At 42.8% G+C, this 22,797-nt stretch overlaps 1 protein-coding gene across 2 annotated transcripts in view; it reads left to right on the top strand.

The window, feature by feature from the left end:
- LOC137370931 (anosmin-1) overlaps nt 1-22,797 on the top strand; it is a 182,229-nt gene that overhangs the window by 140,530 nt on the left and 18,902 nt on the right. For both annotated transcript variants that reach the window (XM_068032804.1, XM_068032803.1), the window contains exons 7-9: nt 2,998-3,203; nt 3,540-3,684; nt 6,778-6,927. In XM_068032804.1, the coding sequence (XP_067888905.1) occupies nt 2,998-3,203; nt 3,540-3,684; nt 6,778-6,927 (501 nt within the window). The remainder of the gene's footprint in view (nt 1-2,997; nt 3,204-3,539; nt 3,685-6,777; nt 6,928-22,797) is intronic.

The following is a 22,797-nucleotide window of genomic DNA, read 5'->3' as shown; positions in this document are numbered from 1 at the left end:
ATTTGTTTTACCAATAGCCAACAAAATCGTAAGTCATGACACAGATGCTCATCGAAGTTTTTATTCACTGAAATCACTGAGTTGTATTTCTCCAATTTTAATGGTCGGTCAATGTCACGGAAGATTGAAAGAATGATTCTCCCGAGAGTAGCACACTTAACACCCCACAATAAAATAGACAAGCAGATTTTTTTAAAATCAAATCAGACTTTGATGCAAAGGTATTTTTAGATAGTGCATAAAGCTCAGTGAAACAGAAGATAGGTTTTCCAACCAAGACTCAGTAAAACAGTTCTTAGAAATTGCTTCCTGTTCTGAACAGCTGTTTTTTATGGTAAAATACTGCACCAAAAAAAAAAGAAAAAGACTTGCATGATCTCAAGTCCTCCAAATTGAGCCTGAGCTTGAATCGGCAGGAGACCCTGATGTTCGGAATTCAGGAAGAAGCTGTTGGCTCTCAAGGCATCCTAAGAATAACATCCCATTATAAGAGGTTACTCTTTTTAAAGGCAATCCAAGAAAGAATGAGGATTGATTTAACCCCTTTTCTTCATTCAATTTCTTGGGGCTAAAGTCATAATAAGATTAAGTTAATCCTCTTTTTTTTCTCTGCACTGATTGGGTTACCAGATCCCTGAGGTGGAATTTAAACCCAATCCAGACTGATGGGATAAAGGTTTCCTCTTATCCACTGTAAAGATCTGGGTCCTGAAATTCTGATCGGAATCTGCCAGTCTCCTGCCATAAGTCGCCGAAGAAAATGGTGCAGACCTGCTGTGCCATTTCTAGGAGTTGGTGGGTTGCCTTGTAAAGGGACAGAGGCTCTAAATTATGGAAGGGGGCATAGCCAGAGGCAGGGATTCCCTAAGCCGGGAGTTCCCGCTCCTGAGGCTGGAAGGGGGCCTGTTGTTTCTGTGGCAGATAGAATACCAAGTGAGTGGAAGCATAGTCCTTGACAAGATTTTATTTCAGCCTCAATTTTGGGATCCAGGCCAGGACAGGAGTCTTGATGCCTGCCAGATTAGCCTCCTTGCTCTAGGGGCTGAGGGGCATGGGACCAGAGTTTTGGGTAAGTGGAAAGATTGGGCCTGGACAATCCCTCTTTCTCCATGGGTAGGTGAATGGCGGGCCGTAATTTTACACCACCCCAGCGAGCTGGATGGTGGCGGGGGGTGGCGTGAAATGGAGCAGGAGGCTCCGGGAGGCCTTCCCGATGGGCTGCCCGCCAATCAAGGCCCTTAAGCTGCCAATTAACAGCAACTTAAGGGCGTTCGCCTGCCTCTACATGGATTTTACCTGTGGCAAGTGGGCGTCCTGGAGCCAGGAAAGGCTGCCCGGTGAGAGCTGTCGGCCTCTCCTCGCCCCGGGGAGGGCCCTGACAATCGGGCACAGGGTGTCCAATTGAGGGCTGCCCCTGCTTCCCTAACCACCCCCAGGACCCAAGACGCCCCCTCTACCCCGCAAACGACCACCCTTGCCTCGCCTGGGCCCGACCGATCACCCTCCAGCGAGGCAACCCAAACTTACCTGCACTCCTGGCTCCATGTCCTTGGCTGTGCTGCAGTCCAGCTCCCGATGATGGCAGCTCAGTGAAGCGGGACTTCCACCCGCAAGCGGGTGGAAGTCCCGCCTCAGAACAATTAAAGCCCGGGGACCTGTATAATGCAGGACGGATCCCCAGGCTAGGTGGAAGCGGTGGCCAGCTCCCATCTGCCAGACATAAAATCCAGCCCATGTTGTTTTATTTAGCATAGGGAAGGGGCTCAAAAACTCTGGCAGGGTCTGTTCTGGAAGGCAGTAATGAGCATGATCCCAGCACAACTACTGGGATCATTTTCCACAGATTTTGAATTCCTTATAAAATAATGAGGCAGGAATTTTATCGAAATCCAGTATGTCCCACCGCCGGGACCAAATGCGGCCCCGAGCTAACATGGGTGAATGGCGCGACTGTGGCGGCAGTTTTACCAGCAGCGGCCAATTAAGATGTTGCTTGGAAGGATGCTTGTAAAATCCCAGCGTCCTGGTAAAATGGCTATCAGTAGACCAATTTATTACCAAATTGGCTGCCTGCCTCTCCCCAGCAGGCGGCCAAGCCTCTACCGTTCCTGCCTTTGGTAATATCCCATGGTGGCCGGAACATGTTGGGCATTCCTTCTGTCTCCCAGCCCGTCTATAAAAAGTTGGCAAAATTCAGGCCTGAGTCTCAATCCACTTTCTAAGAGTGCAGGCCCTCAAATATCTGGTACTAAATTGGCCTTCCCATCAGAGTAGACACAGGGATGTTTGATGTGGCAAATGTCACTGCAATGTTGTAAGGGGTGCTCTTTTAAAGGTACAATTTTGGGGCAGTATAAAGATTCACTCTGCAGCTGACCATACTTCCCATCAGCTGGAATATTTCATATTGAGAGTGGGAAAATTGCACTCCTTGACCTCAAAGAGGACAAAAACTTATCAAAAAGGTAGGTTCTGCTCTTCAGACAGAAAGAAAGATATTAAAAGAGTAATTTTGTGACATCGTACTCTCACAGAAGTCTAGCATGTCAGAAGCAAAGATTGGAAATTCAAGTGTAAACTGTGCATGATTTTCCAACCATTCTCAGCTGGGGTGATATATTGGAAATGATCCCTTTTACTGACAACTTTACTGTAACTTACGTTGTGCTTGCTAGACTTCTCCACTTAAAGGCAATTTATGCCCATGTATTGGGTGAGACCAATCAATAACAATAGAAAAGGAAATTATCTTCACTCAACAAGCCTAAGGCTATGATTAAATTTTGATCTCAGTGTGCACTTCTAGAATTAAAGGTACTTCTCAAGAATGGCCAAATGTTGTACTGACTGAAGCAGAACGAGTATTAATTACTTCACACTTGAATGTTTTAAATCATGTTTCTTGAGTGTATTTTGATTTTAATGGAGGCTGACAATTAAATGCACCATGCTGTGGAATCTTTAGCTTTCACTGATTTCCTCTCTGCATGGTTTCAGATCCTTCGGCCCCACCTGCACCATCTAATGTAAGAGTCGGCAACTTTACTGCAAATAGCGATGGGACCATCACTACTAGGATCATCTGGGATGTGTTGGAGGAGCCTGATATTCCTGTTCACCATTACAAAGTTTTCTGGAGCTGGACTGTCAATGCAAAGTCAGTAGTACCAGCCAAAAAGAAAAGAAGGAAAACCATAAATGGGGTGAGTGAAAAAACATGTAGTCAACAAGCTTAAAAAAAAGTATCAGGCACAAATGCTTTGTGCGGCAGTGCCTTTCCCATGCAGTGCGACAGTAAAAAACACATCTCTAAATATTTGTATGTGCATCTACCTAACAATTTATTATGATTGTATACTGTTTTAGTTTGCAAACGAGGACTAAATTTGGTAGGGTAGTTCAATAAAACACAGGAATTCTGTTTTCAAAGACCACATTTGAATTTTCTCCTTGTATTCGAAGTTGAAAGCAGAATTTGGATGTTCATAATCAGACTGCATACAGTATGCATTATCATCAGTGTTTCATACACCTTACAGTCTCAAAACCATGTGGTCTTGGAGGGACTCCAGCCTAACAGCAGCTATATGGTGGACCTGCAAGCTGTAACGTTTTGGGATCAAGTACGTCTAAAAGGTGCCAAAGTCTCTCTGTATTTTGGCACTCCTCGAACACCCAGCACGAGTAAGAAATCATTTTCTTTTCTGATTATTGCAATGTTAATAGCTGTGGTAACACCAGATTGCTAAAATGAACTTAAGATTGCAGTTTAATGCTTAATGTGCTCATATCTTAAATATTTTTTACATTTTAACAACCTACACTTGGAAATCACTGTCAGTGATGTTACTGTTTGATGGCTTGATGCAGTCATATCAAATTCCTCGCTCCGCTATTTTAGAAGAGGCATCATCCGATTCAAAATGAATGGGTTAAAATAGTTAATACTGGCTTGTTAAATCTTTTGCACAATAACAGTGTCGCCTGTAATTTCTAATGTACAGTTTCCGTTGTTTAAAAATGTGAAACACATCGGACATTACTGAATTTTCTATTACTGGAGTGAAGCTCTAATCCATCTTATCAGACTCCTTTAATACTGGAGTGCACTGTAGATGATGGAGAACTACATCCATGCTATCAATGACAGTTTCAGTGTAAAAGTGCCCTTCCTGTCTCCTCACTTTTTTGTCTTTAGCTTTCTTCTGTTACTTTTGTTCCCATGTTTCTCTTCACTGTTTTCCCCTCCCTCGTTATTTCACGTGTTTTTTCCATTAACTCTCTCTTCCCTTTCATTCTTTTGTTTTTATTTCTCTCATGTTTGTCCCGGCTACCACAAGGGGATGGAGGAGGCACCAGATTTGGCAGTCAGTTTGGTGTCAGAAAGTGGCAGAACTCTCTGACTCAGGCAGGCAGATGGGGATAGGCAGGAGCATCAAGCCTTAAGCAGGCAGGCACAGAGAGACTTTGCATCAGGTTGAGGGAGAGGAAGGATTACACACAAGTGGGTTGGCAGAGTGAGGTTTCTGCACTTTTGTACATATTTTAGCACAATTACCTATAATAACCTCTTGTTTCCTTCATATCATGAGGCCACCACTGTACACCTTAACACAGGGTAAGCAAAAACAAATCTTGGTGACTTCCTGATTAGATGGAAATTTGTGAAAAAAATATTCTAAAGACTGACAAAAGTAAGAGCCTTCAACATTCATTCCTTTATGTCAGAAAACATATTGGATAAGTATAGAATCCCTTTATCTTTGGAGACGACAGGTTTTCAGGCAAAATTACAATGAAATGACCTTTGACTCCAGCAACAATGAATTCGCTTGTCCTCTGAATTCTTCAATGTCTTACTATACTGACCGGTTCCGTATAGTTGTTATAATATATGTTGGTCCCATTCTGCATCTTTTAGGGATGGGGGTACTTTCAGTATAATATTTAGGCATCGTAACTTTCAAAAGCTGACTGTTGCATATAAACAAAGGGATACATCGACCAGAAACCTGAATTTGGTTTGGTAAATGCAATCTCTTTTTCAATACAAGCTATTGACTAGCTGGGAAGTGCTGCATTCTTCTGAATGTATCATCAAAGGATAATACAACAGCAAACACAATAGAGTGACCTTTACCTCTTTGTCCCACAGTGAAGGTGATTGCCGTCAAATGTACTGAACTGACTTTATGTGGCTAATGAACTGAACTTTTAATACTGAATAGGGCCAAAAAAGTATATATAACTAAAACAAATATTGATTCCAGTCACTAGCTGTAAGTGCTCAAATACTGTCATATTTACAAAAGCCTTTAGCTTTAGGTACCATAATATACTTTAAATCAACTTTCTAATCCATAAGGTAATACGTATAGCCTTTTAAAACAGTCAGTATTTGTGTAATATAATACAAACTTGTCACTCATTTAAGAAACAGATTGGAATCAAATTTAAACATCTAATTTGAGATATTTGCATCTTAAGTGATATTGATGTTAAGCACAAATCTGAAATTCATAGAGCGAGCAAATAGATTTTACTTAGCAGTCAAATGTGCAGTTACTGCAGTGTAAAAATTGCATTTTTATATTTGCTATGCCTTTGTGTTGGCATGTTCACGATCAACAGATTTGGACAAAGAATTGAACTTGCACAGTATCAGAAATTTAAACGCCTATTTTCTCACGATTGTAAGGCACAAAAGGGCAAAAATGTCTCCAAGTCTCCTATTTTTTTCTGGTGACAGCAGTGTAATGTTGCTGTGACACTGTCTCCACAGTATGGATATCAGTGATTTGAAACCAAATGATTTAAAGTGATGGCTGGATGGAAGAACAGTGGAACATGGTTTGCAAACACCGAACTTGCATTTGCACCATCAGCAACTTGATAGTGAATGTTAATGGCACAATAGTGATACTGAAATGTAGTTATTTAACTTTGTCTTTATAGTAATTAGTACTTGGTGCCTCACCTCGACCAAAGTCATTGAATCAGAAGATTGAGTTCAAACCCCACCACAGGCTGGAGGACACAACCTAGGCCGACACTCTGGCGCAGTACTAAATGAGTCCTGCATTTTCTGAAGTGTGTTCCTTGGATGAGATGCTAAACTGAGACCCTGTGTAGCTGTTCCATTGGTTTGGGCACAGTTAAACATTCCATGGCACTGTGCAGAGAAGAGAAGCGAGTTCTCCCACTATCCTGGGCAACATTCCTCCCTCAAGCAATTACCACTAAAAACTGATCATTCATCTCATTGCTGTTTGTGGAATCTTGCTGTGCAGATAATAGTTGTTGCCTACATAACAAATCTCTGCACTTTACAGTAATTCATTGCGTTTGAAATACTTTGATGTTGGTATGAGATAACTGAATGTCTTTATTTCAGAACCGCTTCAAGTTGAAGCTGTTCAGGAGGACCGAGCCCTTTGCCAGCATGGCAGAGAAATACTGCTGCCTTTGGAGGTGCTGGGGGCAAAAATGAGGTGGTCCTTGGTGCTCTGGAGGCAGTGACATTGCTTTGTTAGCTTTATTCTGTTGCTGCTGTTGTTGGGTCTGTTGGCAAAAGTACTGTAATGCAATTAGCTTAATAGTAACAATGAGTTGGAACCAAGGTGGCCATTTCTCAGAATTCCCCGTCTGCAATGGATTTGGAGGCATCTTGATTTGTCTAAAATATTTTGCATTTGGATGGTGTAATCCATCAGCTGCTCAAGACATGATGCATTATTTTGCAGCAATTGGTTTAACACTGGCATTATTTATTCAAAGGATCATCTTCAGCAACAAAATCTAGACATGGTGTTGTCAATGCCCTCCCATCATCTCATGGGAAAAGAACTATGCGCCTCATTGATGTTGGGGCCCCTTTCTATCAGGACAATCAGCTTCAGGTTAAAGTTTACTGGAAGAAAATGGAAGGTATGTATTATTATAAGATGCATATCTTCAAGCCTTAAGTAACTCTGGACGTTCAATCTCATGTTTTGCTCAATGTAAGAGTGAAGCTGTAAGATATATCATCCCGTTGGGGAGAAGCATTAAGAAAACAAGTAGTGGTTGAACGTAGATATTAATTTTGGATATCTGGCAGCATAATTTGTGACATATTCACTTATGTTGGTGGCTTATTTTCCAAAAAAACATTGGCGTCTTGTCTTTTGCTCCGGTTTAGTACTTACCCTTTTTTTGAATTGCAGTTGTACTGTTTATTTAATACATGTAGATGCAATACTGGATTAGCATATTAGCCATTCACCTCTATGACCTGGGTTTAAATCCAGCCAGAACGGTAGGATGAAAACTTCTTTCCTTTTCTCTTAGGTATAAAGAACTTATGTGAGATGAGTTTGCATAACCTCATTCCAGGACTAAGCACCAAAATAACAATGTGCATTTATACAGCACCTTTAACATAGTAAAATGCCCAGGTCACTTCACAGGAGTATTATCAAACAAAATTTGACACCAGGCCACCTAAGGAGATATTAGAGCAAGTGACCAAAAGCATGGTTAAAGAGGTAAGTTTCAAGAAGTGTCTCAAAGGTGAAAAGAGAGTTAGAGAGATGGAGAGTTTAGGTCACCTGCGTATATAGAGCAGTAAATTGAAGCATCTCTTAGTGATAGCATAATGATGATTGTCTTGAGAAATGGTGAGGTTGTACTTGTCTAGTAAGAGGTGCTGCATTGAAAAGAGGGTAAATGTACTTTGTCAACAGATTAGCAGAAGCTTCATTTGACACCTAGCCCATACTACCCTTTCCCAGAGAGCATTTGATGCTGCCATTAGAAAACAAGGAGGAAAAGTGTCCCATTAAAGGAAAAAAAATGCTTGCTCAATGGCCTAGTTATTATAATGTTTATATATTATTGTCTCCTGTGTGCTAATTGTGAGATCACAGATGTGGCAGTAACTTTTTAAAAATTCATTTGTGGGATGTGGACGTCGCTGGCTAGGCCTTAATTGCCCTTGAATTGAGTGGCTTGCCAGGCCATTTCAGAGGACATTTTAACAGTCAGTGACATTGCTGTGGGTCTGATTAGATTAGATTAGAGATACAGCACTGAAACAGGCCCTTCGGCCCACCGAGTCTGTGCCGAACATCAACCACCCATTTATACTAATCCTACACTAATCCCACATTCCTACCAAACATCCCCACCTGTCCCTATATTTCCCTACCACCTACCTATACTAGTGACAATTTATAATGGCCAATTTACCTATCAACCTGCAAGTCTTTTGGCTTGTGGGAGGAAACCGGAGCACCCGGAGAAAACCCACGCAGACACAGGGAGAACTTGCAAACTCCACACAGGCAGTACCCGGAATCGAACCCGGGTCCCTGGAGCTGTGAGGCTGCAGTGCTAACCACTGCGCCACTGTGCTGTCTGGAGTCACATTTAAGCCAGACCGGGTAAGGACGGCAGATTTCCTTCCCGAAAGGACATTAGTGAACCAGATGAGTTTTTATAACAATTGACAAATGCTTTCATGGTCATCATTAGACTAGCTTTTTATTAATTCCAGATTGATTAATTGAATTCAAATTACTCATGGTGGGATTCAAACCCATGTCCCCTGGGTTTCTGGATTACTAGTCCAGTGACATTACCACTATGTCAGTGCCTCCCCCTTACTAGAAGTATATAAAAAAGAGTAATAATTAAAAAAGGAAGCTAAAATAGCTATTGTTTCTAACACACTTAACTGGAATAAGGTAGATGCCTTTTGAGCTGACAGGGCTGATGTGTATGTTTAATGAGTTCTAGGAATTGTTGAACTGTTTCAGAATCTGCGTGACACTGACAAAGGTCATCCTATTTCTGAAACAAAGACCCTTGAAATTTTTAAATGAAAAGTGGACAAATATTTGAAATAGAACATAATGAGGAGAGAGTAGAGGGTGTGATTAATTTAGGCTTGCTCCATCAGGTTGCTGGCAGAGGCACAATGGCTCCTTCATTTATTATTCAGTGATACTTTTATGCCTTTCAAGAAACAGATGAGTATTACTTGTGTTCCCTGTTAATATTGCACATATATACTGGCTGTTTCAGCTTCCTCTGAATCTTGAAGCACCAACAATGCACGTGGACATTGGGAGTGGAGTTCCAAGATTCAATTGAAGGAGATTGTACAGTCCTAAGGCTGTCACATTTAAAAATAGATCGTTGACAAATGATCCAAATCAACTTGCTGTTGACTAATCCGTTGTGAAATATGATCAAAAGGGTTCCTCTGGACTAATGATAATGATGGAAACATCTGCTCTCTGAAACCAGGATAGCCTCCCTACTCCCTAGGGTCTGGAAGGAGCATTGGACTTCATTGGCATCCATTCCAACAGACTGAAGCAAGAATCTATCTGAATTGAGGTCCAAAATAACTAGTGGAGTGTCCCACACAGATTTAAGGCTTTAATGAGCCAGTTTAATGGGAGGAAGAGGATTGCACTGTGCATTGTGTAGCTAATAGCAGGGCAGCAGGCACAGACAGTACACAAATTTAAATTCTATTTTAACGCAAGAAGTGTCAGGAGTAAGGATGATGAACTTAGAGCATGGATCAGTACTTGGAGCTACGATGTTGTGGCCATTACGGAGACTTGGATATCACAGGGGCAGGAATGGATGTTGGATGTTCCGGTGTTTAGATGTTTCAAAAGGAATAGGGAGGGAGGTAGAAGAGGTGGGGGAGTGGCATTGCTAATCAGGGATAGTATCACAGCTGCAGAAAGGGAGGTCGTCGAGGAGGGTTTGTCTACTGAGTCATTATGGGTGGAAGTCAGAAACAGGAAAGGAGCAGTCACTTTACTGGGAGTTTTCTATAGACCCCCCAATAGCAACAGAGACACAGAGGAACAGATTGGGAGGCAGATTTTGGAAAGGTGCAGAAGTAACAGGGTTGTTGTCATGGGTGACTTCAACTTCCCTAATATTGATTGGAACCTCCTTAGTGCAAATAGTTTGGATGGAGCAGATTTTGACAGGTGTGTCCAGGAAGGTTTCCTGACTCAATATGTAGATAGGCCGACTAGAGGGGAGGCTATATTGGATTTGGTGCTTGGCAACGAACCAGGCCAGGTGGCAGATCTCTCGGTGGGAGAGCATTTCGGTGATAGTGATCACAACTCCCTGACCTTTACTATAGTCATGGAGAGGGATAGGAGCAGACGGGATGGGCAAATATTTAATTGGGGGAGGGGGAATTACAATGCTATTAGGCAGGAACTGGGGAGCTTAAATTGGGAACAGATGTTCTCAGGGAAATGCACGACAGAAATGTGGAGGTTGTTTAGGGAGCACTTGCTGCGACTGCTGGATAGGTTTGTCCCGATGAGGCAAGGAAGGGATGGTAGGGTGAAGGAACCTTGGATGACAAGAGATGTGGAACAGCTAGTCAAGAGGAAGAAGGAAGCTTACTTAAGGTTGAGGAAGCAAGGATCAGACAGGGCTCTAGAGGGTTACAAGGTAGCCAGGAAGGAACTGAAGAATGGACTTAGGAGAGCTAGAAGGGGACATGAAAAAGTCTTGGCGGGTAGGATTAAGGAAAATCCCAAGGCGTTCTACACATATGTGAGGAACAAGAGGATGGCCAGAGTGAGGGTAGGGCCGATCAGGGATAGTGGAGGGAACTTGTGCCTGGAGTCGGAGGAGGTAGGGGAGGTCCTTAATGAATACTTTGCTTCAGTATTCACTAGTGAAATGGACCTGGATGTTTGTGAGGACAGCGTGAAACAGGCTGATATGCTCGAACAGGTTCATGTTAAGAAGGAGGATGTGCTGGAAATTTTGAAAGACATGAGGATAGATAAGTCCCCGGGGCCAGATGGGATATACCCAAGGTTATTACAGGAAGCGAGGGAAGAGATTGCCGTGCCTTTGGTGATGATCTTTGCGTCCTCACTGTCCACTGGAGTAGTACCAGATGATTGGAGGGTGGCAAATGTTATTCCCTTGTTCAAGAAAGGGAATAGGGATAACCCTGGGAATTACAGACCAGTCAGTCTTACGTCGGTGGTGGGCAAATTATTGGAGAGGATTCTGAGAGACAGGATTTATGATTATTTGGAAAAGCATGGTTTGATTAGAGACAGTCAGCATGGCTTTGTGAGGGGCAGGTCATGCCTCACAAGCCTTATTGAATTCTTTGAGGATGTGACAAAACACATTGATGGAGGAACAGCAGTGGATGTGGTGTATATGGATTTTATGGAGGGTGCAGAGGAGATTTACCAGGATGCTGCCTGGACTGGAGGGCATGTCTTATGAAGAAAGGTTGAGGGAGCTAGGGCTTTTCTCATTGGAGCGAAGAAGGATGAGAGGTGACTTGATAGAGGTGTACAAGATGATGAGAGGCATAGATAGAGTGGATAGCCAGAGACTTTTTCCCAGGGCGGAAAGGGCTATCACCAGGGGGCATAATTTTAAGGTGATTGGAGGAAGGTTTAGGGGAGATGTCAGAGGTAGGTTCTTTACACAGAGAGTGGTGGGTGCGTGGAATGCACTGCCAGCGGTGGTAGTAGAAGCAGATACATTAGGGACATTTAAGCGACTCTTGGATGATAGTAGAATGAAGGGTATGTAGGTAGTTTGATCTTAGAGTAGGTTAAAGGGTCGGCGCAACATCGTGGGCCGAAGGGCCTGTACTGTGCTGTACTGTTCTATGTCCTATGTTCTAAAAGCTGCGCTAGGCAGGAGTGTAGGGAGAATGGTAATGGTTGTGCATTTTCTTTATTCATTCGTGGGATATGGGCATTGCTGGAAAAGCCAGCATTTATTGCCCATCCCTAATTGCCTTTGAGAAGGTGGTGGTGAGCTACTGTCTTGAACTGCTGCAGTCCAGTGCTGTTAAAGAGGTATTTCCAGGATTTGACCCAGATAGTGAAGTAACAGTCATACATTTCCAAGTCCGGATGGTGTGTGATTGGCAGGGGAACTTGCAAGTGCTGGTGTTCCAATATGCCTGCTGCCCTTGTTCTTTTAAGTGATAGAGGGGATCGGGTTTGGAAGGTGCATTCGAAGGAGCTTTGGCGAGTTGCTGCAATGCATCTTCTAGATGGTACACACTGCTGCCACTGTGCACAGGTGGTGGAGGGAGTGAATTTTCAGGTGGTGGATGGCATGTCAATTAAGCGGGCTGCTTTGTAAAGGATGGTGTCCAGCTGCTTGAGTGTTGTTGGAGTTGGCAAGTGGTGAGTATTCGATCACACTCCTGACTTGTGCCTTGTAGGTAGTGGACAGGGTTTGGAAATTAGGAGTTGTCACTCGCCACAGAATTCCCAGTCTCTGACCTGCTGTTGTAGCCATGATATTTATATGGCTGGTCCAGGTAAGTTTCTGGTCAATGGTAACCCCTAAGTTGTTGATGGTGGGGGATTCAGTGATGATAATGCCATTGATTGTCAAGGGGAGATGATTAGATTCTCTCTTTTTGGAGTGGTCATTGACCCGCACTTGTGTGATGCCAATGTTATTTGCCACCGATCAGCCCAAACCAGAATGTTGTCCAGGTCTTGTTGCATGCAGGCATGGACTGCTTCAGTATCTGAGGAGTTATGAATAGGATTGAACACTGTGCAATCATCAGTTAATATCGCCATTTCAGATCATGATAGAGGGAAGGACATTGATAAAGCAGTGGAAGATGGCTGGGCCTTGGACACTCTACTGAAGAACTCCTGCAGCCATGTCCTGGGGCTGAGATGATTGGCCTTCAACAACCACAATCATCTTGTTTTGTGCTAGATCTGACTCCAACCAGTGGAGAGTTTTCCCCCTGATTCTCATTGACTTCAATTTTATTAGGGCTCCTTGATGCCCTTTTCCCTCATTGTTAATAGAGACAGAACAGTAGTGAAAGAAGAAGGCACATATTTTTGAGTGTATGTATGGATTAACCATTGTTATGGCATTTATCAGTCTCATTTAGGCTTCTAAGGTAGCTGATAGTTGAGAGCAGTGCAACATGAAGTTACCAGAAGAATATTAAAGGTGTTTGTTACATGATTCTGTAGGTTTACAGATTTTGAGGACATGGTATCTGTAGTCTATCTTTTTCAGAAATTATTGCACATTTCCAACTAATCAAGAAGACAATATCAACTCTTTGCTAGCCTACTCTCTTGATCAACCGCATGTCTATGCTGTTACTGACAACGAGCATTAGAGAAAAATCACTCACTGGAGGAAATGGAGAGATGGCTAAAATACCATTCACTTTTTCTTTTTTTTGAATTAGTTTAGGCATTTTTTTGAGATTAGATTACACTAGATATCAAACTTGAGTCAGTTAGTACAGAGAAATACCATTGTACCCTACCATTCTAACATGCTGATTTACAGGGAAGTACAGTGGCTGCAAATCACTGTATCTCTGGACAGTGGAAGGGAGATTTAAAACTGGTATCTTGGAATGTATGGGTAAAGTTTGAATATTACCATGGTAGTTGAGAAGAAAGAAGAACTAGTTGGAGTTAAGGATAAGAGGTAGACATACCTAACTCACAAGGATTAGGCGAATTCATCTCTTCCCCCCCACTGTGATGAACAGATCCATATATTTTTCAATTAGTGGTTACTTTGTCTTGGCGTTTGCTGGAGACTTACTGAAGACCATTTGAATGACTGAGTTGTAATGGCATAGTTTAAAACTATGCTCGAAGAGCTGAAGATAGTCGTTTAGAAAAGAAAGTTCATGAATTACATTACATAGAATTTACAGCACAGAAACAGGCCATTCTATGCCAGTGTTTATGCTCCACTCTATTTACTTCATCTCACCCGATCAACATATCCTTCTATTCCTCTCTTTCTCATGCACTAACCTAGCTTCCCCTTACATTGATCTATGCTATTTGCCTTAACCACTGTATTGAGTTCCACATTCTCCCTATTCTGAGTAAAGATGTTTCCCCTGAATTCCTTATTGGATTTTTTTAGCGACTCTTATATTTATGGCCCTTAGTTTTGGACACCCCACAAGTGACAACAACTTCTCTACATCTATGGTATTGAACCCCTTCATAATTTTAAAGACCTCTATCAGATCATCACTCGATCTATCTCTCCATCTTCTCTTTAGAGAAAAGGGCCATAGCCTATTGAGTCTTTCCTGATAGTTTTCCCGATATCATCCATCTAGATCTTTTTTGCACTTTCTCTAGTGCCTCTATGTCCTTTTTTTGTAATTTGGAAACCAGAAGTACACAGAATATTGGAGATGGGGTGAGCCTTTTAGAATACATTCTTTAAATGAAAGTAAGAAATTTCAAAGAACCACATGAAATGATAATGTATTGGAGGTTTGATATTGGTCTTGAGAGATAAGCCAAACCTATGTAAAACAATACCATCTGTAAGCTTCTTACCATTCTGCTAGACTGACCAATTTAAGTATGCCCAATATCTCGTTTTGTACAGTCTGTCAATCGTTAGTAGTTAGTTACATTTATGATCATCTAGTGTGACAGATGCCTATTGTAACTTTCCAGTATTCAGTCACAACTACAATCATGAGTATCACATGTATCCAATAAAGAATTATATTCACATAGGTCACATAACTGGCCACCTGTCATAACAAAAGTTGGGTATGTAATTAGCCAGACATCCTGCTTCTGCAGTAACTGACCAGCTTGTACCAGAAGAGCTCTCAATCTTCCCCACAATTATAGCAATCAACACATAGTTTTGTTAGAATAAGCTACTGACTTCTATAGTTTACCTTCAATGCATGACTACATTCATTATCTGTTGCTATAAAAGGTGCCTCTTACCAGAAGCACTATGGGATTTTGAATCTGTCCTAAAAGAGTTTTTGGAGCTCATAAAGCAGCAATAAATTCCTGTTAGTTTGTCAATAGGATCCTGTGAACAATTTTCAGTAGTCATTCATTATTTAGAGATATTTCTCGTGCTAGTGACAGTTAAATGCATTGGTGGTTCAGTGTCCTCTAAACAGTGCAGTGATCAACAATGTTTAATTAATGTTTAAAGGGTATAGACCTGATGTTTTCTGAGTACAGGAGCAAAGATATTGATACAAAAACAGAAAATGCTGGAAACACTCAGCAGGTCAGGCAGCCTGTGTGGAGAGAGAAACAGTTAATGGGCTGAATTTTACAGGCCCCCCTGACGTCGGGTCGTGACGGGGGTGGGGGTGGGGTCGGAAATTGCCTTCAAGAGAGGGCCACCATGCGCCCCGACGCTGGGAGGGCCCGGCCCGATATTGCCAGCGGTGGCGAGGCCTTGTCGCCATTGGCGACGGGACCACATTTAAATATTTAAATAAATTAAAATCAGTGAATTAACTATATTCCCGCTGTCTGTCCCAGTGTGATCTTCATGCCGCTGGCCGGCACGCCCATGCCTTCGGATCCCCGTCCAGGGAAACGAGGCGGAACACTGGTTGGAAGGGAAGAGGAGGTAAGTTTCTCAGTGCTGGGGGAGTGGGGGAAATGGAGTCAAAGAAACATCATTGGTGTAGGGGATGGTGGTAAGGGTTTTAGGTTAAAGTTAATGTACTTTATTGGGGGGAGGGGGGAAGGTCAGGTGTTCCAGGTAAGTGTTTTTTGGGGGAGAGGGCAAGTAATTTGGGCGGCACAGTGGCGCAGTGGTTAGCACCGCAGCTTCACAGCTCCAGAGACCCGGGTTCGATTCTGGGTCCTGCCTGTGTGGAGTTTGCAAGTTCTCCCTGTGTGTGCGTGGGTTTCCGCCGGGTGCTCTGGTTTCCTCCCACCTCCAAATGACTTGCAGGTTGATAGGTAAATTGGCCGTTGTAAATTGCCCCTAGTGTAGGTAGGTGGTAGGAGAATGGTGGGGATGTGGTAGAGAATATGGGGTTAGTGTAGGGTTAGTATAAATGGGTGGTTGTTGGTCGGCACAGACTCGGTGGGCCGAAGGGCCTGTTTCAGTGCTGTATCTCTAAATAAAAATAAATTAATGTTCTGGTTATTGTAGGGGTGGGAGAGGAGCAAATTGAATGTTTTTTTTTTCTTAACTGTTTCTTTAATATTTAAATTGAACAGTAGGGCTCAAAGCTCTTTAAAAATGGCGTCACGCCTGTGCACAGGCAGCTGACGCCATTGCCGGGGATGGACAGCCTGTCCCCTCCGCGTCATTGGGGGTAGTGCACCCCGACTATTTAAATGAGCCACCGCCCTTAGGATCGCGGCGGCTCCGCGATGTGCGGCCATTGTTTCTCGGCAGTGGGAGTATAACTTTCAGCCCAATGTTTCAGGGTCTATGTAACCTTTCATCAGAACTGGCAAAAGTTAGAAATGTAATTGGTTTTGAGCTAGTGAAGGAGGGGATTGGGGAAGAAAAACAAAAGGGAATAATACACAGGGCCCTGTTCTTTGCAGACAGAAAGAATCTGTACAAACATTGCGCCTGTTTCAGCTGAACAAAATAAGTGACAGCCATTCGCTAGTTCATTCCTCTGGGCAATGCCTTGACCAATCAGATTCAAACCTCCTGGTTTAAATTTTAAACAAAGTTTGGCAGTTAACTGTCAGTCACCGTAAACTGGAGCATTCACCATGGCAACGTCGCTACCAATCAGAGTTCACTTGCCAACTAATCAGCACTCTCTTCTCATGCAGTATAAGTTGTTGTTTTCCCTTACATTGGTTATTCTTGTGATTGTCCTGGTGAGTGCAAGACGAAAAGCGTCGACAACATGTCTCTATTTTCAGCAGTGTAAAATGGAAGGTCTGTGATAGGGTGGAGAGTAGGAGACATTCAATGACAAAAGGTTTCATGGTATAAAGCCAAAGCAGGTAGTAATGGGACAAGTGAAGAAACAAAAGAAAGAAAAATTCAAAGGGGAGGACCCACCATCCATGGTTAACTAAAAAAGTTAAAGATAGTATCAAACTTAAAGAAAAATCATTTAATTGCACAAAGATTGGTGGCAGGTCAGAAGATTGGACGGAATATAAAAAACAGCAAAGAATGACAAAAAGATTGATAAGGAGGGAAACATTAGATATGAGAGAAAGCTAGCTAGAAATATAAAAACAGATAGTAAGAGTTCCTAAAAATATTTAAAAAGAGTTGACAAGGTAAGCGTTGGTCCTATTGAAAGTTAGTCTGGGGAATTAATAATGGATAATTAGGCGGCGCAGTGGTTAGCACCGCAGCCTCACAGCTCCAGCGACCCGGGTTCAATTCTGGGTACTGCCTGTGTGGAGTTTGCAAGTTCTCTCTGTGTCTGTGTGGGTTTCCTCCGGGTGCTCCGGTTTCCTCCCACAGCCAAAAGACTTGCAGGTTGATAGGTAAATTGGCCATTATAAATTGCCCCTAGTATAGGTAGGTGATAGGGGAATATCGGGACAGGTGAGGATGTGGTAGGAATATGGGATTAGTGTAGGATTAGTATAAATGGGTAGTTAATGGTCGGCACAGACTTGGTGGGCCGAAGGGCCTATTTCAGTGCTGTATCTCTGAAATAAGGAGATAGCAGATGAATTGAACAGATATTTTGCATCGGTCTTCACCTTAGATGATACAAGTCACATCCAAGTATTATCTGTAAGTCAGGAAATGGAAGGGAAGGAGGAACTCAAGAAAATTACAATCACCAGGGAAGTGGTACTGAGCAAATTGTTGGAGCTGCAGGCTGACAAGTCCCCAGGTCCTGATGGACTTCAGAAGAGGCTAGTGAGATAGTTGATGCATTGGTTTTAATTTTCCAAAATTCCCTGTATTCAGGGAAGGTTCCATTAGATTGGAAAATAGTGAATGTAACTCCTTTATTCAAAAAGGGAGGGAGACAAAAAGCAGGAAATTACAGGCCAGTTAGCTTAACATCTGACAAAGGGAAAATGTTGGAAGCTATTATTAAAGACGTTATAGCAGGGCACTTAGAAAATTCCAAGGTAATCAGGAAGAGACAACATGGTTTTGTGAAAGGGAAATCATGTTTAACCAATTTATTGGAGTTCTTTGAAGAAGTGACATGCTGTGGATAAAGGGAAACCAGTGGATGTACTGTACTTAGATTTCCAGGAGGCATTTGATAAGGTGCCACATCAAATGTTATTGCGGAAAATAAAAGCTCATGGTGTAGGGAACAAAGAACAAAGAACAGTACAGCACAGGAACAGGCCATTCGGCCCTCCAAGCCTGCGCCGATCTTGATGCCTGCCGAAACTAACACCTTCTGCACTTCAGGGGCCCATATCCCTCCATTCCCATCCTATTCATATATTTGTCAAGATGTCTCTTAAACGTCGCTATCGTATCTGCTTCCACCACCTCCCCTGGCAGCAAGTTCCAGGCACTCACCACCCTCTGTGTAAAAAACTTGCCTCGCACATCCCCTCTAAACTTTGCCCCTCGCACCTTAAACCTACGTCCCCTAGTAACTGACTCTTCCACCCTGGGAAAAAGCTTCTGACTATCCACTCTGTCCATGCTGCTCATAACTTTGTAAACCTCTATCATGTCGCCCCTCCACCTCCGTCGTTCCAGTGAAAACAATCTGAGTTTTTCCAACCTCTCCTCATAGCTAATGCCCTCCAGACCAGGCAACATCCTGGTAAACCTCCTCTGTACCCTCTCCAAAGCCTCCACGTCGTTCTGGTAGTGTGGCGACCAGAATTGCACGCAGTATTCTAATTGTGGCCTAACTAAGGTTCTGTACAGCTGCAACACGACTTGCCAATTTTTATACTCTATGCCCCGACCGATGAAGGCAAGCATGCCGTATGCCTTCTTGACTACCTTATCCACCTGCATTGCCACTTTCAGTGACCTGTGGACCTGTACACCCAGATCTCTCTGCCTGTCAATACTCCTAAGGGTTCTGCCATTTACTGTATACCTCCCACCTGCATTAGACCTTCCAAAATGCATTACCTCACATTTGTCCGGATTAAACTCCATCTGCCATTTCTCCGCCCAAGTCTCCAACCGATCTATATCCTGCTGTATCTTCTGACAATCCTCATCATTATCCGCAACTCCACCAACCTTTGTGTCGTCCGCAAACTTACTAATCAGACCAGCTACATTTTCCTCCAAATCATTTATATATACTACAAACAGCAAAGGTCCCAGCACTGATCCCTGCGGAACACCACTAGTCACATCCCTCCATTCAGAAAAACACCCATCCACTGTTACCCTCTGTCTTCTGTGACTGAGCCAGTTCTGTATCCATCTTGCCAGCTCACCTCTGATCCCGTGTGACTTCACCTTTTGCACCAGTCTGCCATGCGGGACCTTGTCAAAGGCTTTACTAAAGTCCATATAGACAACATCCACCGCCCTTCCCTCATCAATCATCTTCGTCACTTTCTCAAAAAACTCAATCAAATTAGTAAGACACGACCTCCCCTTCACAAAACCATGCTGTCTCTCGCTAATAAGTTGGTTTGTTTCCAAATGGGAGTAAATCCTGTCCCGAAGAATCCTCTCTAATAGTTTCCCTACCACTGACGTAAGGCTCACCGGCCTATAATTTCCTGGATTATCCTTACCACCCTTCTTAAACAAAGGAACAACATTGGCTATTCTCCAGTCCTCTGGGACCTCACCTGTTGCCAATGAGGATGCAAAGATTTCTGTCACGGCCCCAGCAATTTCTTCCCTTGCCTCCCTCAGTATTCTCGGGTAGATCCCATCGGGCCTTGGGGACTTATCTACCTTAATGCTTTGCAAGACACCCAACACCACCTCCTTTTTGATAATGAGATGACTGAGATCATCTGCACTCCCTTCCCTAGGCTCATCATATTGTAACATATTGGCATGGATAGAAGATTGACTAGCTAACAGGAAACAGAGAGTAGGCATAAATGGGTCATTTTCTGGTTGGAAAATGTAACGAGTGATGTGCCACAGGGATCAGTGCTGGGCCCTAAATTTTTTTTACAATTTATATAAATGACTTGGACGAAGGAACTGAAGGTATGGATGCTAAATTTGCTGATGACACAAAGATAGGTAGGAAAGTAAGTTGTGAAGTGGACATAAGGAGGCTGCAAAGGGATATAGATAGGTTAAGTGAGTGGGCAAGGATCTGGGAAATGGCGTATAATGTGGGAAAATGTGAAATTGTCCATTTTGGCAGGAAGAATAAAAAAGAAGCACATTATCTAAATGGTGAGAAATTGCAGAGCTTTGACATGCAGAACGATTTGGGTTTCCCAGTGCATGAATTGCAAAAGATTAGTATGCAGGTTCAGCAAGTAATTCGGAAAGCTAATTGAATGTTAATGTTTATTGTGAGGGGAATTGAATACAAAAGTAGGGAGGTTATGCTCCAGTTATACAGGGCATTGGTGAGTCCACATCTGAAGTACGGTGTACAATATTGGTCTCCTTATTTAAGGAAGGAAGCATTGGAAGCAGTTCAGAGAAGGTTTACTGGACTAATACCTGAAATGGGTGTACTGTCTAATGAGGTAAAGTTGGACAGGCTAGGCTTGTATCTGCTGGAGTTTAGGAGAGTAAGAGGTGACTTTATTGAAACATATAAGATCCTAAGGGGTCTTGACAGGGTGGATGTGGAAAGGCCTTGTGGGGGAATCTGGAACTAAGGGGTCACTATTTAAAAGTAAGGGGTCACCCATTTAAGACGGAGATGAGGAGAATTTTTTTCTCAGAGGGGTCGTGAGTCTTTGGAATTCTCTTCCTCAAAAGGCAGTGTAAGCAGAGTCTTTAAATATTTTTAAGGCAGAAGTAGATAGATTCTTGATAAGCAAGGGGGTGAAAGGTTATTGGGGGTAGGTGGAAATGTGGAGTGATCAGTTCAGCCATGAACTTATTGAATGGCGGAGCAGGCTCGAAGGGCCGAATGGCCTACTCCTGCTCCTAATTCTTATGTTCGTAATAGATGTGTCTAGATGAGGTGTAAATGACAGGATAGTAGCCGTCTGAATACGAAGTAAAGGGATTAAGAAAGAAACAAGGGGTGGGCGCTTAAGGGCGGCACAGTGGCGCAGTGGTTAGCACCACAGCCTCACAGCTCCAGCGACCCGGGTTCAATTCTGGGTACTGCCTGTGTGGAGTTTGTAAGTTCTCCCTGTGTCTGCGTGGGTTTTCTCCGGGTGCTCCAGTTTCCTCCCACAAGCCAAAAGACTTGCTGGTTGGTCGGTCAAAATTGGCCATTATAAGTTGCCCCTAGTATAGGTAGGTGGTAGGGAAATATAGGGACGGGTGGGGATGTGGTAGGAATATGGAATTAGTGTAGGATTAGTATAAATGGGTGGTTGATGGTCGGCACAGACTCGGTGGGCTGAAGGGCCTGTTTCAGTGCTGTATCTCTAAACTAAAACTAAAACTAAACTAAAAGAAAACAAACCAGCGTAAATAGCACTAACGATTTTGATGTTTAGTCAATACAACAGGGTAGATTTTACAAATTGACACTCTGGCACTGAACTTTGCTCGATAGGAGACCATAATGGGAATTAGGGCACAAAATACATTGCACCCCACATGATTTTTATCCTATAAAATTGCATTTCATTTATCTCTCATTAATTTGATTTAATGAAAAATCTGATCTCTGCAGCTGAATCCCTGATATGCACTCCAGTTGTGCACAGATCTGCACTGAGATCTAATTTGTCAAAATTTACCACAGTAGCTTTTGTAACTCGTTACCTTTGTCCAATTTCATGATTGGCAGAGTTAGGGTCCCTAACCCTTACCAATAGAACACTGCCTGTGATCTGGAAAGTTCCCAGTTGCCTGCTTCTATAATGCCCAGAAATCCCAAGCTGACCATTTGTGCCACTGAAGCAAGCTGTCAGTCAAGCTTGACTTCTCAGGAAGCACCATTTGCAGCTGTCTCTGATCAACATTATCTTTCATTTATTTCTCAACCGTTTTTTTATTTCGTGAGGCTTCCAGATCGTTCATCACGAACACTGCCAACAGAGACCCACTCTCAGCAAATAATTGCTTTTATCCTAAAACTACAAACAAGCTTTTGATTTGCAATCAAATGCTCAAACATTTATTAATACAAGTTAGCATTTCGTAATTATTGTTGATAGGATTACGATTAAAAATTTAGGTAAGTGATTTGTAACATTCACAGGATAGGGATGATTTATTTCTAATGCTGGTTTTGTCTTGGCATTCTTCAGCCTGATACTGTCTTGACTGAGGAATCTGTTTTCCTCTGCCCACAAATTTCTACCCTCTCTGGATATTGATCACCAGTGAGAACTCTACCCCAGAGAGACTTAAACTTTGCATCCAAAACTAAACTAATCTCAGCAATAGCAACTAACCACACAGACCACACATTCATTTCCAAATCTATGGCTCAGTACCAAACTACACAACATATTTACCTAGTTATTTGCAGCAGGAGAATAGGAAATCCTGACTGAAAAATGTTTGTATAATTTTTGGTGGTGGGGGAGGTGGTGAGGTCATGTTAGCTTTTGCTGCATGATATGCTCATAGCATTTTAATCAAACTTCCAGTTTTAAACAACCGCCGACGCTGTCAGCTTTTTTTTGTAGGATGGCCAAAGATACAGCTGGGAAACAATTGGGCCATTGTACACTTCGTTTTCAATGTATTTTCCAAAATGTAACTCTGCAAGCCCATCAGGTCTTGTTGAGTCAATAACAAGACCGTTTCCTTGAACTTTATTTTATTGAATTATGTGGGGTTGTATCATAAGCTGTCTGTGACTTTAATATGGTTGTTCAGCTTCATAATAGTCAGAGGAAAGCTACTGAGATTGAATGACTACCTCAAGCCTGGGCAAGAGTTGTATAAGCTAAGGATGAGTCTAAGCTGGTTACTCTCAGCTAC

Source organism: Heterodontus francisci, chromosome 6 (assembly GCF_036365525.1).
Source record: "Heterodontus francisci isolate sHetFra1 chromosome 6, sHetFra1.hap1, whole genome shotgun sequence".
NCBI classification, from domain to species: Eukaryota; Metazoa; Chordata; class Chondrichthyes; order Heterodontiformes; family Heterodontidae; genus Heterodontus; species Heterodontus francisci.
Note: the sequence above shows the minus strand (reverse complement) of the source record. Positions and strands in the feature narration are given on the sequence as shown.